Below are 14987 nucleotides of genomic sequence, written 5' to 3' on the forward strand. Positions count from 1 at the left end.
TGATGACCTTGGCTGGTAGTACTGCTCATTATATTTTCCATGAGACGACGGACCTACATATATGATGATAGTTCGAGGTATGAAGTTATGAAATTTGAAAACCTACATCCGCAGAGCCATAAAAGAAATTTTTTCACCAATTGAATAATCCCGAAAACGGGGCTCCAGTGCTCGACTACCACAGCATCTTCCGCAAATAGCCGTAGAAATTGTACAAGGCCGTGCCAGGCGACCAACTTTGCTGCTTCAAATCCCGCGATACACTAACTTCTTGTGTCGCGTACCACTCCTCCCTTGAAATCGAATAACGCACTTCGCCTTCTTCAATGCCCGGCGGTGGAGTTGGGTAAGTGTTGAAAAAGGTCTCAACATGTTTCAGTCCACAACTGGCCATCACCGCGCGTGATGCGGTATTGACGGTCATCGTTTCACCAATCACCTCGGCTAGCCCCAAGTCTGCGAACGCATGGCGAATCATCTCTCGTCCCCCTTCCTTTGCATATCCCTGTCCCCAGAACTTTGGCGATACCCGGAATCCATACTCGGTGCGGTCGGTCAGATACTCCTCAGGGCTGTCCTTCTTGGGGACTGGACCCAGGATCCACCAGCCTACAAACTCCCCATCGGCGAACCCTGCCCAAGTTCCGAAACCGGGTACCATTGTTGCGCAGCTCATCAGCCAAGTATGCACTTGGATCGCTTCATCCTCGGTAAAGGGCCGGCCGAATGCAACGTGCTTCATCACCGTCGGGTCCATGTCGAGCTTCATTGTGTGCTCCCGATGCTCCGGCCCGAGAGGCACCAGCTCGAGGCGTGCTGTTCGCAGCGTTGGCTGGGACTTCTCAGTCGCAGCCATAGTGTAGAGTTGTGGTTGTTATTGTGCGCTGGAAAGGTGGAGAGAATGATGGGAGTGTCACTCCAGTGTTTCGGACGGGTTGTAAAAGATATATAGAGATATAGGTGGCGTTGCAATGGTTTTTGAGCTTCTCACCTTTTATATATGTTTTCTGAGGCCATATTCCCATTCTGGGAGTTGAATCAGGGGGAGCTTACTGGTTTAGCTGACAAGACTACGTGCTATGCACTGGGAATAGGACGATCTGTCTCGGCACCTTGTACTACAGACAAGATTAGTCTCCGAATTTCTACATCTTGCCCATTGAGAGGCCGTATCTCGCGTCCCTCGAGATGCATGGTATAGTGAATAACTTCGGGTTACACTACTGCAAGTGTATTCAACTTCATTCTTCTTCTGCCCTTGGCGCCGAAGATCTTGCCTATATCTTGCCCGTACTAATATCCACATCCATGGATGGGGTCCTGCATCTTAGAATTCAGTGGTAGAGTCGAGGATATCAATTATTTTTTCGATTTATTAGACATGTTCGCGGCCGAAAATGACTGGACAGAGAGGTATTCTGATGAGTTGGGGGCCGCTCCTTGAGAACAGTTACGGCGAACAAACTTCCCAGTCTGAGAATCACCCGATAATTTAAAATGTCAAGTATTCTGTGATTTTCATGTCGGAATTGGACGTTATTCATTGTCTGGACGCTCAGAGCGACCTTATGCCATGGTGGTCTAGTAATGAAGTCAATCCTGTCGGAGCTTGCTGCACCCCCATGAACCAACAAGCGCAAAATTTGCCAGGACCCACAGGCTAGAAGCTGACCTCCTTGGCAGGTGTACAAATTCCTCTTTTGGTTAGCGGCGGGACTTCACAGCTTACTACGAAGTCGTACTACTGTACGGAAGGAAAAATAATTAGCACTTGTTAACAATTGAATAACTAAAGTTGAGGTGGCTCGAGTTGTAGTTTTGCTCGAGTCATGCTTAGGACAGAGGACAACCTAACTGCCACTCCTGATGTACCTACCATGACCCTGTAGATCCATTCTCTGGGTCTGATCCGAACTAGGGTACTCAGTGGCTCACAACTCGCGAGGGAAAGGGGTCTCCACCAGGCTCCAGTATGTACCCTATTACGACAGCTCATACCGAATCATTTCGTTCTGTATGAAGGGGGTTGCCGGAATGATAGTCTAGATTTTCTGGGGGCCAAATGTAAAATTTCAGGTCGCAATCCGGTATGTTACAGCTGGCAAACACTCCATCTGTCCTAGGCCCAGGCCTCAAAGAATGTGATTGAGGGATTTTTAGGTCCTCTTAACGCATGATGCACAGATGTATTTTACTTGTATTACGCTACGATACCACGGGTCCTGAGCGATCAGATTAGATTAGATACGGGGGCGGATTCTCGCGCCGAGGCTTGGCACGGGTGGCGCCTAAACTCTCCTCGGGTAAGGATCGGCCCGAAGATAATTGGAGATAATAATTGTGACCCCAACCCCAAAAATTGGGCGCATCTGGCGTACCGTCGTGGAAATTACTACACTCATGCACTGAGCTTCGAGCCAGGTCCTGGCCAAGCACGCCCAGCTGACGCCTACCCAAACTAGTCTCAACGACCGACCCTTGCCCATTTTGATTTTTTCTTTCCGTTTTCCAGGATTCACGAAAAGGGTTCGCTTAAATCCGACTGTGATCATTCCGTAGTGGGGGTGCTTGGTAATCTCGGAGTAAGATAATCAGAGACGCTTGCTCGGCATTTGGGACCGCTACTGATCGCCAAGGTGGGAAAGGGAAGAGATAAAATTAACGAACTATGCAAATGAACGAGCAAATTAGGTTGATCGTTGCCGAAAATTGGTGTAGAAAACCTCATGCAGATTAGGAGGCCGTTGGTTATTGTAAGCTAGACTCATGGAATCTTCCTTTTTCTTGTCAAGCCCTCAATTGCAGTAGTCTCTTCACAATTCAACGGTCAGGCTCAATAGTCTCTGTTGCAGTTCGGAATAAAAACTCTTGTATATCTAAGGGTTATCCATTGAAAGCAATTACAAAACAATATTGAAGTATTCTTAATCAAGACTAGCATAGAGGCCAATCTTCAAAGAACATGGTCAAGCCCTGGTTTATTGAGCAAGCCATGACGCTTGTGTGCTCTTCCCCCTCATACTCCTTCGACTGCACTGCGTCGAGCCGATTACCTCCACCTAGCATATTCACAAGGTCCAACGCATTATCAGCCATTCGCAGATCTGAGGCAATTTGCTTCCGCCCCTCATAATGATCCAAAGGCTCATCAGGCCATTGAGGTGGATTCTGCTCACAAGAGCCCCAAGACACGATCAGTGACGGCAATTTCGCATCCGAAGCCTTGGCGTTGTCTAAGAACTTTTGGGCCGAGTGTAGAATGCAGCGGCTATTCCACCAAATCGAGGGACTGCTAGCAATGTAACAATCGAACGAGTGTGGCCGTGTGAAGAGGGCATGCAGGGCAAACAATCCCCCGTACGAATGGCCATACAGGGCTTCACGAGAGAAGGTTGCGCTCGGAAATCGGGCCTTGACAGCTGGCCGGACAGAGTTGTCGATAAAATCGAGGAATGCATCCGCGCCCCCATATCCCGGGATTGGACTTTCAGTGGGTGGTGTCAGATCAAGACTCCGGCGTTGAGCATCGTACAGCTTGCCAGCCAGGGGATATCCGATGGCAACAACTAGACCACCGCCGGCAAAGTGAGATGAAGCTGCACGGCGCCAAGCTACCTCCGTCGCGGTTAGGAATAATGCATTTCCGTCGACGACGTAGCTAAGAAATTAGCGTTGGCTATATTAGCAACAGGAAAACGAAGTGCCCACTGGACTTGTAATGCAATGGAAAAGAAAAAGCCAAAGATGTGTGGGCACTTACATGATGGGAAGGGCCCCGCGGTCCGATGTGCGATTATCCAGCCAATGTAGCGGCCAGGACAGTTGTATGAGGTACTTGTGACCCTGGTCACTATCCATGAAGAATTGCTCTGCGTTGGCCAGCGGGACCGGGGTCGGCCGGTCGCCCATTCTCACGGTCTCGCCCATCTTTGAATTGTGAATGCTGAATGAACGAAGAGGGAGAGTTGGAGAGTTCACAAAAATTCCACAGAGAGATTATGAGCTACGTCTGCGAAGAAGGAGGCGCATCGTGAGATACCTAAGCGACGAGACTAAAATCATGAGGATGGAGAAGAGCCATCAAGGTGGCTGTTGTTGTTCCGACTGGGCAGACGGTGGACCGAACCTCATAGGGATGTAACCGAGACAATTAGTGGACCCACCTTTTGGAGGTCATAAAATCACATGCTGTGTAACTATGGAGTAGTATACATACGATAGTCTATGATTCGACCAGTACAGAATTGATTGTTGTGTGCCTAATCTTATCTGATTGGACTCTACTATTTTGAATTTTTTCTATTTCAGTTTAGTTGCTTACAGCTTATTATACCCGTCAGATAACAAGTATAAAACAAACATCCCTGTAGCACTAGCGGTAAATACCCAATACGGTGGCGGAACCACCCGCGCAGTGAAACTCTAAACCAGATCCATTATTTCGTTGACTTGTCCCCGTGCTTTCGGATTCATGCTGCATCCATCTTGGCGTCTTACATTCGCAGTTTTCTAGCTGTTGATGTACTTCCGTGGCGTGATCTGATAAGATTTTCCCCCCCCTCTGGGCTGAAATCTGAAGTAAAAGCCGATATCGGAAATCGGTCTTCTCTCCAGATCGTAGGGTCGGGTGGAGCGTCTACTCCTTTGGGAGTATGTACATATGCACCGTATCCACTGGTTGTTCGACTTACAGACGAGAGTAACCCCCTGATCATGATGCCAAGATGGTGCATGCCATGATGACAGACGACAAGCTCTTGGTTTTGCCGAGTGGTGCTCGTTTGACTTTTTTCTGTGGTGTTATCTGATCCGCAGATTTTTATCAGATCCTTCTTCAGTGTCACTGCCATCCCACGAGCTGAAACGCAGGTCCAGACACCATGGCAGCTGCACCCAAACCTCCAGCAGAGGCAAAGCCCTCTAAGAAGGTAGGTATCTCTAAGTCTTCCCTGGAACACCATTGATCCTTGATCATCGCTGTTTTGATCCAACTGATGCTCATCAATGTGGTCATTTCTTAGGCATGGCGGCGTGCCACCTCCTTCGCTCGTCTTCTCGTCTACGGCAACCCCTCCTCCAAGGACATAATTATCCTAGCCATTGGATTCCTCGCCGCAATTGCCTCCGGAGTTCCATTCCCTATTATGTCCATTGTCTTTGGACAGCTGGTCAATGGGCTGAACTCGGCCACCTGTGAAATCAGCCCCGACAGCGCGTCTTCCTACCAGGACGGGATCAACTCCAAGATTCTGTTAATTGTATATGTTGGCATTGCCTACTTTCTTCTTATCTATATCTATACACTGTGTTTCAATCTCAGTGCCGAGCGACTGGCTCAGCGTCTGCGAGAAAAGTATCTGAGCGCCATCTTGCGCCAAGATGCGGCATTCTTTGACAAGCTGTCTGCGGGTGAAGTGTCTTCGCGGATCACAGGAGAAATATTCACTGTGCAGCAGGGTACAAATGAGAAAGTGGGCCTTGTGATCAACAGTGTCTCCTTCTTCGTGGCTGCCTACGTTGTCGCCTTCATCAAAGACGCTAAGCTCGCCGGTATGCTGGTCTCTCTTACCCCTGCGTATCTGATCATGGCGCTGGGTGGTGGATACTTTGTGCAGAAGTACTTTGGACGTTCGCTCGAGAGCACCGCCAAAGCTTCCTCGGTCGCGCTGGAGGCTTTCTCAAATATCACCGTTGTACACGCGTTCTCGGCCAATGCGAGACTAGAAGAGAAGTTTATTCAGGTGTTGAACCCAGGCCTTTCGGCTGGCGTGTGGAAGTCCATTGCCATGGCTGCCCAAGCTGGACTGCTATATTTCATCGCATTTTCGGCGAATGGTCTTGCATTCTGGCAGGGGTCCAGGCAGATTGCGAGTGCCGTCGAGTCGAACACGGGTGGCATCACTGTCGGAGCGACATTCACCGTGATCCTGATCCTGGTAGACGGTATGTTGGTAGTTGATTAACCCATTGCAAGCCTGTCATAGATCCAGTGCTAACATAAATTGTTCAGCCTCTCTCGTCCTCAGTCAGGCCGCCCCCTTTCTACGTACCTTTGACTCTGCAGCCGTGGCATTTGCCAAGCTAGAAGCTGATATGGATCATGTATCGAGCATCGATGGTACATGTGAGCACACCGGACATGTTCTATCGGAGGTCAAGGGAGATATTGAGCTGCGAAATGTCTATTTCACATTCCCATCACGCCCAGAGAAGACTGTGCTGCAAGATATATCACTGACCTGTCCTGCTGGTCGGCAAACGGCCATTGTGGGACTTTCAGGCAGTGGTAAATCCACTGTAGCAGGCTTGATTACTCGACTTTACAACTCAACAGAAGGTGCTGTGCTTCTAGATGGTCATGATGTGAAAGACTTGAATGTCCGGTCAGTCCGGGGGGAGATTAGTCTTGTGCAGCAGGAGCCGTGCCTTCTTGATCGATCCATCCTCGAAAATATCGCGCTTGGCCTGGTAAACTCTCCTAAACACAGACATCTGCATTCGATCCTCATGACTGATGCCCTTGTCCACGTTGCGGAGGCTCTTTGTGATGGTCTGGATACTGAATCGGCGTCCCAATCACACGGGGGCCAAGTTCAAGAAATTGTGCAACTGGTCCTGAATGCTGCTTCTTTGGCAGATGCGATCGGCTTCATCCAAAATCTACCCGAAGGCTTTGGAACATCGGTCGGTGCAAAAGGCCATCTCATCAGTGGAGGCCAGAAGCAACGTATCTCGCTCGCCCGCGCCTTAGTCAAGGATCCACGCATTCTGATTCTCGACGAGGCCACTGCCTCGCTTGACTCAGCATCAGAGCTGCGTATCCAAAAGGCTTTGGAGAATGTGGCAGTAGGACGCACTGTGATTACGATTGCTCATCGACTTTCCACGATCAAAAATGCGGACAACATCATTGTCATGCGTCAAGGAAAATTGGTGGAGCAAGGAACACATCACGGGTTGCTTGAGGCTGACGGGGCATACGCCGAGCTTGTTCGTCTTCAGAATCTGAACGTTAATGGAAGTGAAAATGATTCCACGGAGCTGACTTCGGAGCATTCAAACTCTTCGACCCAGGAGCTTTATGAAAAGTCTAGGGCCTTAGACACCTCGGCCGCAACCGATATTACAGTAACAGACAAGAAAGAAACACAGGTCGTGATCCAGCGACCCACTACAGATGACATTGCGGGCCAAAAAACCATGACATCGACATTGAGGTCTATGTGCGCTCTCTTTCGGCCGTACACCTTTGTGCTTGTCATCGCAATCGCTGGAGCCGTGGTCATTGGCGGTACATACTGCGGCTCGGCTGTGATCTTTGGCAATATTGTGGGCAAGCTCAGCTACTGCGAGCAACCGAGTTCGATTCGTCATGCGGGTGAGCTCTTCGGATTACTCTTTTTTATGTTGGCTATCATCGAATTCATCGCCAATTTCCTCAGTTGGTCTCTTTTCGGCTGGGTCGCCGAGCAGATCATTTACAAGGTGCGAGTTCTCACGCTGCGGTCAATTCTGGAGCAGGATATGGCCTGGCATGAGGAAGAGCACCATAATGCTTCTCTTCTGCTTGATTTAATCACCAAAGATAGTACGGCACTGGGCGGCCTCACCGGTTCCGTTGTCTGTACAATTCTCTCCATTTTTGTCAGTCTCATCGCGACCATCACCATGACACACATCATTGCTTGGAAAATCGCAATTGTGTGTCTTTCGGTTGTACCGCTACTGTTGGGTGCAGGGTATATGCGCGTTAGTACGCTGACCAGCTTTGAGGAGCAGCATCTCCAGGCTTTTGCAAATTCCAATGCCATTGTCGTTGAAGCTATCAATTCGATCAGAACTGTGATGTCTTTGTCGCTGGAGCATGAGATTATCGGTACATACCGTCGCTCATTGCAAGCTCCCATGAGCCAGATCACTAAACAGAGTGCATGGGCAAATCTCTGGCTAGCAGTCGGTTATGGACTGAGCAACTTCCTTTATGCGCTCGCCTACTGGTGGGGCTCAACTCGCATCATCGCCGGCGAATACACCCAAACTCAATTTTTCATTGTTCAACTCGCTTTGCTAGTGAGCTCCCAGCTATGGGGACAAACTTTCGCTCTTGCGCCCGATGTCTCGCGTGCGTTTCAAGCTACGCGTCGCTTGTTGGATGTGCTTGATCTAGGCTCATTCAAGAAGCTCTCCTCTGCTCTCACGCCAATGAGGGATATCGAAGCCACTCCCGAGTCAAGTGAGAAGACACGGTCCATGGGCGATGGTGTTAGTGTTGCTTTTAAACAAGTAACATTTTCCTATCCAGCACGACCGGAGACTCGCATTTTGCACGGCCTGGATCTGAACGTCCAGAGTGGACAATTCGCCGCATTGGTTGGGCCCAGTGGTGCCGGCAAGTCAACCATCATCTCGCTCGTGGAGCGCATGTATAATCCAGAGTCGGGCATGGTTAAAATTGGTGGGCATAACATCGCATATGGAGACAACTCATTCCGACATGAGATCGCATATGTTCCACAGCAGAGTGTCATGTTTGACGGAACAATCCGCTTCAACTTGACGCTCGGCGCGCAACCCGGGCGGTCAGTGTCCCATGAGGAGCTTGAAGAAGCCTGCAAACTAGCCAACATTCACGACACAATCATGCAGTTGCCTGATGGGTATGATTCACAATGTGGGCCTAACGGGGACCGACTGTCTGGCGGTCAGAAACAAAGGTTGGCGATTGCACGGGCACTCGTCCGAAAGCCGAAGCTCTTGCTATTGGACGAGTCGACGAGTGCCCTGGATGCAGAGTCAGAGCGGTTACTGCAAGACGGCTTAGAAAAGGCGACAAAAAACATGACTGTCATCGCCATCGCACATCGGTTGTATACCATTCGCCGGGCAGACGTCATCTTTTTGATTGAAAATGGACGCTGTGTTGATCAGGGAACTCATGTGCAGTTGATGGAGCGCAATGAGAGCTACCGGGTGAATGCGCTCAATCAGGCGGTTGGTGAATGAGAGATGGTGGCTTTGCTATCCCAAGAGGTATAGAGGCGTTTCTAATTTTTATGTATCTGCATCGGTGGTTTGGAGAGATCATAGCATGAAGAGATCGGGTTTGCACTATTGATTGACCAGATACGCATGGTCAATTTGTTTCTGAGCACAGCTCTTTTTTATACATTCATACATATCTGAAAATATACAGGCATTCTCAAACGACCGAGCTTTCATTCCTCTCGACAATGTACTCCATTCTAAGATCCTTGATTCGTAAGCCTGTTCTTCTACGGGGATTCGGAGAATAAAAAAAGTCCGAATCCCCAGTATCTCCACTCCCGGATGCCAAGCCTTCATGCCCCACGCATTGCGTGGACACTGGGGTTCTGCAACGGAGCTTGGTGAGCTTTCTGAGATCTCAAAGGATAGGAAATGGTAGCCTTGAAATAGAGTTCTTCGTCGATCGCATAATATATTTGAATGCCTAATGCTACACCTACATTGGTTACATTGGATACCTAGGCACCTTAACATTGACAAAACAAGGTAAACCTCCGAATGTTGAATCAGGCAGCTGGCTATAGCCGCGGACCCTGAAAATCAATTCGTGGCTATATATACAAAAACACCCTTTCTCGTGGCTTGACACTTTTTCATCAAAATATCGAAAAAGCAAAATCTAGTTTCCACTTGCCGGCAATGAAAATGAGCTCCCCTCAGCAATCCTCTATGCCTCCTCCGCCACCTCCGCCACCTCAATCAGTTTATCATTCTTCTTCTGTTCCAATTCTACCTTCGACTCCTGCTTCTGATGGTACTCATGCAGGCCAAGAATCGGAGCAAAATTATTACAAAAGCAACAATGTGACGGTCTTTGCGTGGAATGGGAATAATCCAGAGAATATCGAATTCGAATTTCCCAGGCTGGAAGACAAGAGTGGGACTATTTCTCTTCGGAGCGTGGTAATTCAATATGTTGGAGCTCTTCAGTCTCGCAAGGTTGCCGCCGACAAGCTCTTCCAGATAATTGGGCGCTTGAGATGCCTGCAGTATGCGATAGAGCGTTACAATTGCGGCCTGCTGTCCCAGACCCAAGAGTTCCTTCAATACTGGCGCCGGCACACCCTGGGCTTACTCTCCGGGTTTGGATTTCGACCGGGTGCTGAATTAGAAACCATCCAAATTGATGGGCTTGCTGAGCTGATCTCTCGACTCGAATTGATGTTCCAGCAGAACATCCATGCCGCCCAAGAGTTGATCACAAGTGGAATGATTACCTTTGATGGATTGGGAGAGCTTTTCAAGCCAGATATTCCCATTAAATCAACGTCTATTTCCGGCTCAGTTCCCTGTGCATATCGCGTGACAGATTCATTTTATGAAGAATACCGTACACTCTTTGGATCACAGAAACACTTCCACGTCACTATGGAAGCCGTGGTTCTAGTGGGCGACCACTTCTCTGTGGCCTCATTCTCGGAAGTTCTGTCTGCTTGGAGCGGCATCCGTGTTCGCAGTCTGACTGAGTTCAGTTATCAGCCTCTTACTGAGAGCGAACGGCAGATATTTCAAGCACGCGGTGAACGAGCTGTCAGTCATGGACTTGGTGGGGCGAAGTACCTTAGCTATGGACCTAATACTTTTTACGTTCACACAACTCGATCCAGACGAGACGCTCCTGGAATGGCACAGGCTACCAATAGCTCAATTTCCCTGACAGGAGGTCGCGTTATGATCGACGTGGCTCGAGGCTCATCACTGGGACACTACCCATGCCAAGGAGTCGACGAGGTTACTTTGTCTATTATACAACTTGCGGGGCGTTACAGGCAATGGCTCTCGAAACGCTCCCGGTTCAACACTCTCGAGACAGAACAGCTGGTGTTATGGGACTCTGTACCTCAGGAATTTGTCCTCTTCTTTTGGCCTGCACTCGTCGGTTTCAGTTTCACCGCTAAGGCTTGGGGTCATGTTCTAGTTGACGGTCTGTCACCTATCAACTTTCAGGATCAAGCTTTCGACCACTTGGTACTTAAGCAAGAGCGCAAGGACCTTATCCGCGCTGTCGTTCGTCACCGAACAGCCCTTCAAACACCAGATGTCATTGGAGGGAAACAAGGCGGGCAAATATTTCTCCTACACGGACCTCCTGGTGTTGGAAAAACTCTGACGGCCGAAGCCATTGCAGAGGTCCTCTATCGGCCATTATACTACGTCACCATGGGTGAGCTCGGTGTGACACCGGAGGATCTAGAACGGAGATTGTCCGATGTTCTTGAGCTTTGTGCAGAATGGGATGCATTGGCTGTGCTAGATGAGGCAGACGTCTTTCTGGAGACCCGTAGTACCTGTGATTTGATCCGCAACGCGATGGTCTGTGTTATGCTCCGCATTCTCGAGTACCACCCTGGTATATTGTTCCTCACTACCAATCGGGTTCGGACACTTGATCCAGCATTCGAAAGTCGAATCACAGTTGCCCTTCGCTACGAAGAGCTTGACCGTGATGCACGAATGCAAATATGGAAGAGTCAAGTCGAAAGACTTCCTACTCAGCTGTCCGCGGACATCGACTATCACAGACTCGCGGAACAGCCACTGAACGGAAGGCATATCAAGAATGCGGCTCGATTGGCGCTCAGTCTGGCTACCGAAAAGAAAAGTCCTTTGACTGAATCCTTATTGCTTACCACTGTGGATGTCATTTCTATCGGTTATCAAAATATTCTAGCGGATGATGCATGGGAAACAAGAAGTTCATAGATGTTTTTATGATCTTTGTTCAACCGTCGGCAATAGGTTGTGATTGGCTGCCTACGAAGTCCGATTACGGCAGATTTGACGCTGTTAGATCTGCTGCTGGCGCCAGTTGGGCATCTTCAAAGCCGGTATTGACCTTGCCCTTGCTTACTTGTTTTTCTTTTCTGCATTTTTACCAGCTATGTTTCCGTATCTTTTGTCAGCTCAACTAAGATCAAATTCCATAACAAAGTAAGACTCAACAAGATAAATGACATAGCCGAACTAAGTCTGTTCTGGAGACTTTTGAAGAACGGCATGATGTGTCTTGGTCTGGTAAGACCCCTGAGGCACCTCAATCTTCTCTGTACCTATTAATAAATATTTTCCTTGACCTGGACCCGCACTTTTTTTTCTGATTCCGTTATCTTTTATTTAAAGCCCCACCCACCTGTGCTATACGTTGCCGAACCAATCCCGGGTAAGCATCGAGTTGCCTCCATTTAAACGTTGATCTCCCCAGCGATTCTGCTCGACAGGAAACTCTCAAATCTACTCCATACCTACAATTTCATTCACCATGTCAACTCAAGATTACGAGTACCTTTTCTTCCGCATCGCCAAAGACAATACGATCGCGTCATCAGCCACAAAGTACAAACAGCTGCGCCTACAGGCCCTATCCGTCGCACCAACCTCTTTTTCCTCTACATACGAGATCGAATCTGCCCTCACAGATGCCGAATGGGCCAATCGGCTCTCAGAATATGGACGAGAGACATTCATATGTGCTGCGACTCCCACACAAAATAATCTATCAAACTCGCAAATCCCAGAACAGAGCACATGGGTAGGCCAGTTAACTTTGCTGGGCCCGCAGAACCCCAAGGACTTCATCCTACCAGAGGAATCCGGCCAGAAGAAGCCCACCGAAGAAAAGGATCAAGAACTCTGGCAGATGCTCAGCTTGTTTACGCTGCCCGACCATCGCGGTCGCGGCCTGGGGAAGAAGCTGTGTCAGGAGGCGTTGAGCTACTTAGCTTCCTATAAGAACTCTCCACGTAAGGTCTGGGTGCGATTGATGGTGAAGCCGGGGAATCATGCAACAGTGAGCTTGTATCGGGGTTTAGGTTTTGCGGAAGCTGGGAAGTGTACGCTCGCCGAGGCACTGATTGCGAATGGAGATAAGGATCTGCTACCGGAGGATATTAGTGGGGAGAAGTATACTTCGAGAAGTGGATTGATCATGATGTTAGTGATCCAGCGTTCGTGAGTCGTTTGTTGTCATAGGCTACGATGAGCACTATATACTGAACGGGAGCGAGCACGTGTCGAACCGACTTCAATAGATTAGCAGAACACATATCTACTGTTAATATAAACTGTACATTGCTCAGACTCGGGGTATTTCCCCTCAAATGAGCAGTAAGCCCTTGGTAAAAGTAAATCTCTCTCGTGACGAGCCTCAATGGATGCTTGCCCTGGAACCTCAATGTCGTTGAAAGAAAAACTAGCCAATCATTCTTCGGAAATAGACCAATTCCCACGTTGAGATAAGAGTGAAATCTGCCCACGCATTATGAATTATGACTTGAATTTTCAGAGAAGAAAGTCGTGTCATCTGATAGCGCGAGACTAAATGCAGCTTCAACGTCCAAACGGCGAAATCCAGGTGCACCGCCCAAACAGACCCCCCTCGAAATAAGTTCTGTTCGAGATGTGCCGTCAGCGTCTCTACATATTCACTTCAGTTGCAAGTAATAAGGGAAGATGACGAACCTTGAAGAAATCGATTCACGTCAAGAACCTTGGCAATCTTCCTAACATCCAGATGTGAAGACAGAGAGGGCGCAGCCTCTGGGCACAATGTCATATCCTTGTAGGATTCAAACGAGCGAATTTCCGAAAGATACATAAAGGACTGCTCCCCTCCAATAACAAGTCCGTTCTCTTCAAGCCAACCCTCAATATCTCGAGGATCGAACCACGTTTCATCATTACTCATACATGACGAATCCGGTCCTAATGAGGCAGTATGGGCAATGTCGATGGCTGGCTGCCTTTTTTTGTAATGTGTCCCCGCACCACCTACCTGATACACATATGCCAATTGATAATCCGCATTTGTCTGTAGCAATATGTCAAATGTCGAAATCATCGTGTTGACATCTGAGTAATAGAATGAGTACTGGAAAACGCGGGCGACTTCATCCCCGTCCGCAAATGGGTCGGTGAGTAGGCCGTGAGCCCGTTTGATACAAGTAGAATAGAGCCGCTGAGCGAAATTATTTGGTATTGGGACTTCTGCTTCGAGGAAACGAGGGGTGGTCTGGTGAAGGGGCGCATGAATTGACGTTTCGATGGGTATAGTGGCTGGTAATGGTAATTCGGTAGGGCAAGAGGTGTGGATATTGGCAAATCCCACTGGGCTGGGCGAAATAGGGTCACCTATTGGGTGTTTGTCGTACGTGTATCCATCATCGTGTTGTGACTCGCTGAAATGCTCGATAATTTGAGACGATGACAAAAAGTCGCGAGTAATGTTGTGAAGCTCATGCGTGGGATCAGACTGCCCCGGGGCAATTTCCGCCTTTTGAACGTAAGATATTAATTGAAGGAAAGATTGTGTCATATGCCTGATTCGATTTTCAAGAACCTGCACATAATTCATGCGAGAAGCAGCTTCTTCCTCTTTGCGAGACCTGTAAGTCCGTTGTGCTTTCCGAACTTGGTTACGGCGCCTCTATCCATCAGTCAAACACTATTTCAAACATATGACCTGGAATGGAATGAGCAGTGTGTTACTAAACATACCTCTACTAGGCCATTCTGCGAAGGGTCGATTCGGGGTCTGCCTCGCTTTCCCGTACGCAATCGATGAAGGTTATCCGAATTCAAAGAGGACCGCTCACAGTCACCTGAGCTTCCCGACAGATTATTAGAGCTTGTCTCTGGAACATGCAAGTTGGCAGACATAGCGATCATATGGTGAGTGGTATATAAACGAATCAACGTGACTATAATCGGTTCAGAACGAAAGTCCCCCCGCACACACTAAATCTTTAGCATGGTTTGTTACTGCTCCCTCATTGGTCAGCGCTGCGGGGATCCACCCCGGAATGCTGCATAGCTGGTCTATACGGCTCGACGTATTCGCTAAGGAGGTTCAGGTGCAGGGGTAAGTCAAACAACCACGCGGGGATAGACACAACCAATGCGGTTGGTCCACACTTGGGGGATTACAAGGGTTATCTTGGGAACCC

General features: G+C 48.8%; 6 protein-coding genes across 6 annotated transcripts; 3 read left to right on the forward strand and 3 right to left on the reverse strand.

Annotated features, from left to right (window-relative positions):
- Positions 1–175: 175 nt before the first annotated feature.
- On the reverse strand, positions 176–856 carry N7473_002405 (GNAT family N-acetyltransferase; the record flags this gene model as incomplete). The annotated part of the gene is made up of 1 exon (XM_057148345.1): positions 176–856. The coding sequence occupies one exon, from the start codon at positions 854–856 to the stop codon at positions 176–178; it is 681 nt and encodes a 226-aa protein (XP_057011999.1).
- Positions 857–2934: 2078 nt separating this feature from the next.
- On the reverse strand, positions 2935–3927 carry N7473_002406 (alpha/beta hydrolase; the record flags this gene model as incomplete). Its single annotated transcript, XM_057148346.1, has 2 exons — positions 2935–3658; positions 3761–3927. 2 exons carry the CDS (start codon positions 3925–3927, stop codon positions 2935–2937), a joined length of 891 nt encoding a protein of 296 aa, XP_057012000.1.
- A 953-nt stretch (positions 3928–4880) lies between these two features.
- On the forward strand, positions 4881–9003 carry N7473_002407 (ABC transporter ATP-binding protein; the record flags this gene model as incomplete). Its single annotated transcript, XM_057148347.1, has 3 exons — positions 4881–4928; positions 5022–5943; positions 6011–9003. 3 exons carry the CDS (start codon positions 4881–4883, stop codon positions 9001–9003), a joined length of 3963 nt encoding a protein of 1320 aa, XP_057012001.1.
- Positions 9004–9684: 681 nt separating this feature from the next.
- N7473_002408 (ATP-binding protein) lies at positions 9685–11748 on the forward strand (the record flags this gene model as incomplete). Its single annotated transcript, XM_057148348.1, has 1 exon — positions 9685–11748. One exon carries the CDS (start codon positions 9685–9687, stop codon positions 11746–11748), a length of 2064 nt encoding a protein of 687 aa, XP_057012002.1.
- A 556-nt stretch (positions 11749–12304) lies between these two features.
- On the forward strand, positions 12305–12997 carry N7473_002409 (GNAT family N-acetyltransferase; the record flags this gene model as incomplete). Its single annotated transcript, XM_057148349.1, has 1 exon — positions 12305–12997. One exon carries the CDS (start codon positions 12305–12307, stop codon positions 12995–12997), a length of 693 nt encoding a protein of 230 aa, XP_057012003.1.
- Positions 12998–13234: 237 nt separating this feature from the next.
- N7473_002410 (bZIP transcription factor) lies at positions 13235–14730 on the reverse strand (the record flags this gene model as incomplete). Its single annotated transcript, XM_057148350.1, has 3 exons — positions 14539–14730; positions 13504–14467; positions 13235–13458 (listed from the first exon to the last, which is right to left on the reverse strand). Exons 1-3 carry the CDS (start codon positions 14707–14709, stop codon positions 13235–13237), a joined length of 1359 nt encoding a protein of 452 aa, XP_057012004.1. The 5' UTR covers positions 14710–14730.
- Positions 14731–14987: the final 257 nt, after the last annotated feature.

This window comes from Penicillium subrubescens, assembly GCF_028828155.1.
Source record: "Penicillium subrubescens strain IBT 31985 chromosome Unknown utg000002l_segment0_segment0, whole genome shotgun sequence".
Lineage (NCBI taxonomy): Eukaryota > Fungi > Ascomycota > Eurotiomycetes > Eurotiales > Aspergillaceae > Penicillium > Penicillium subrubescens.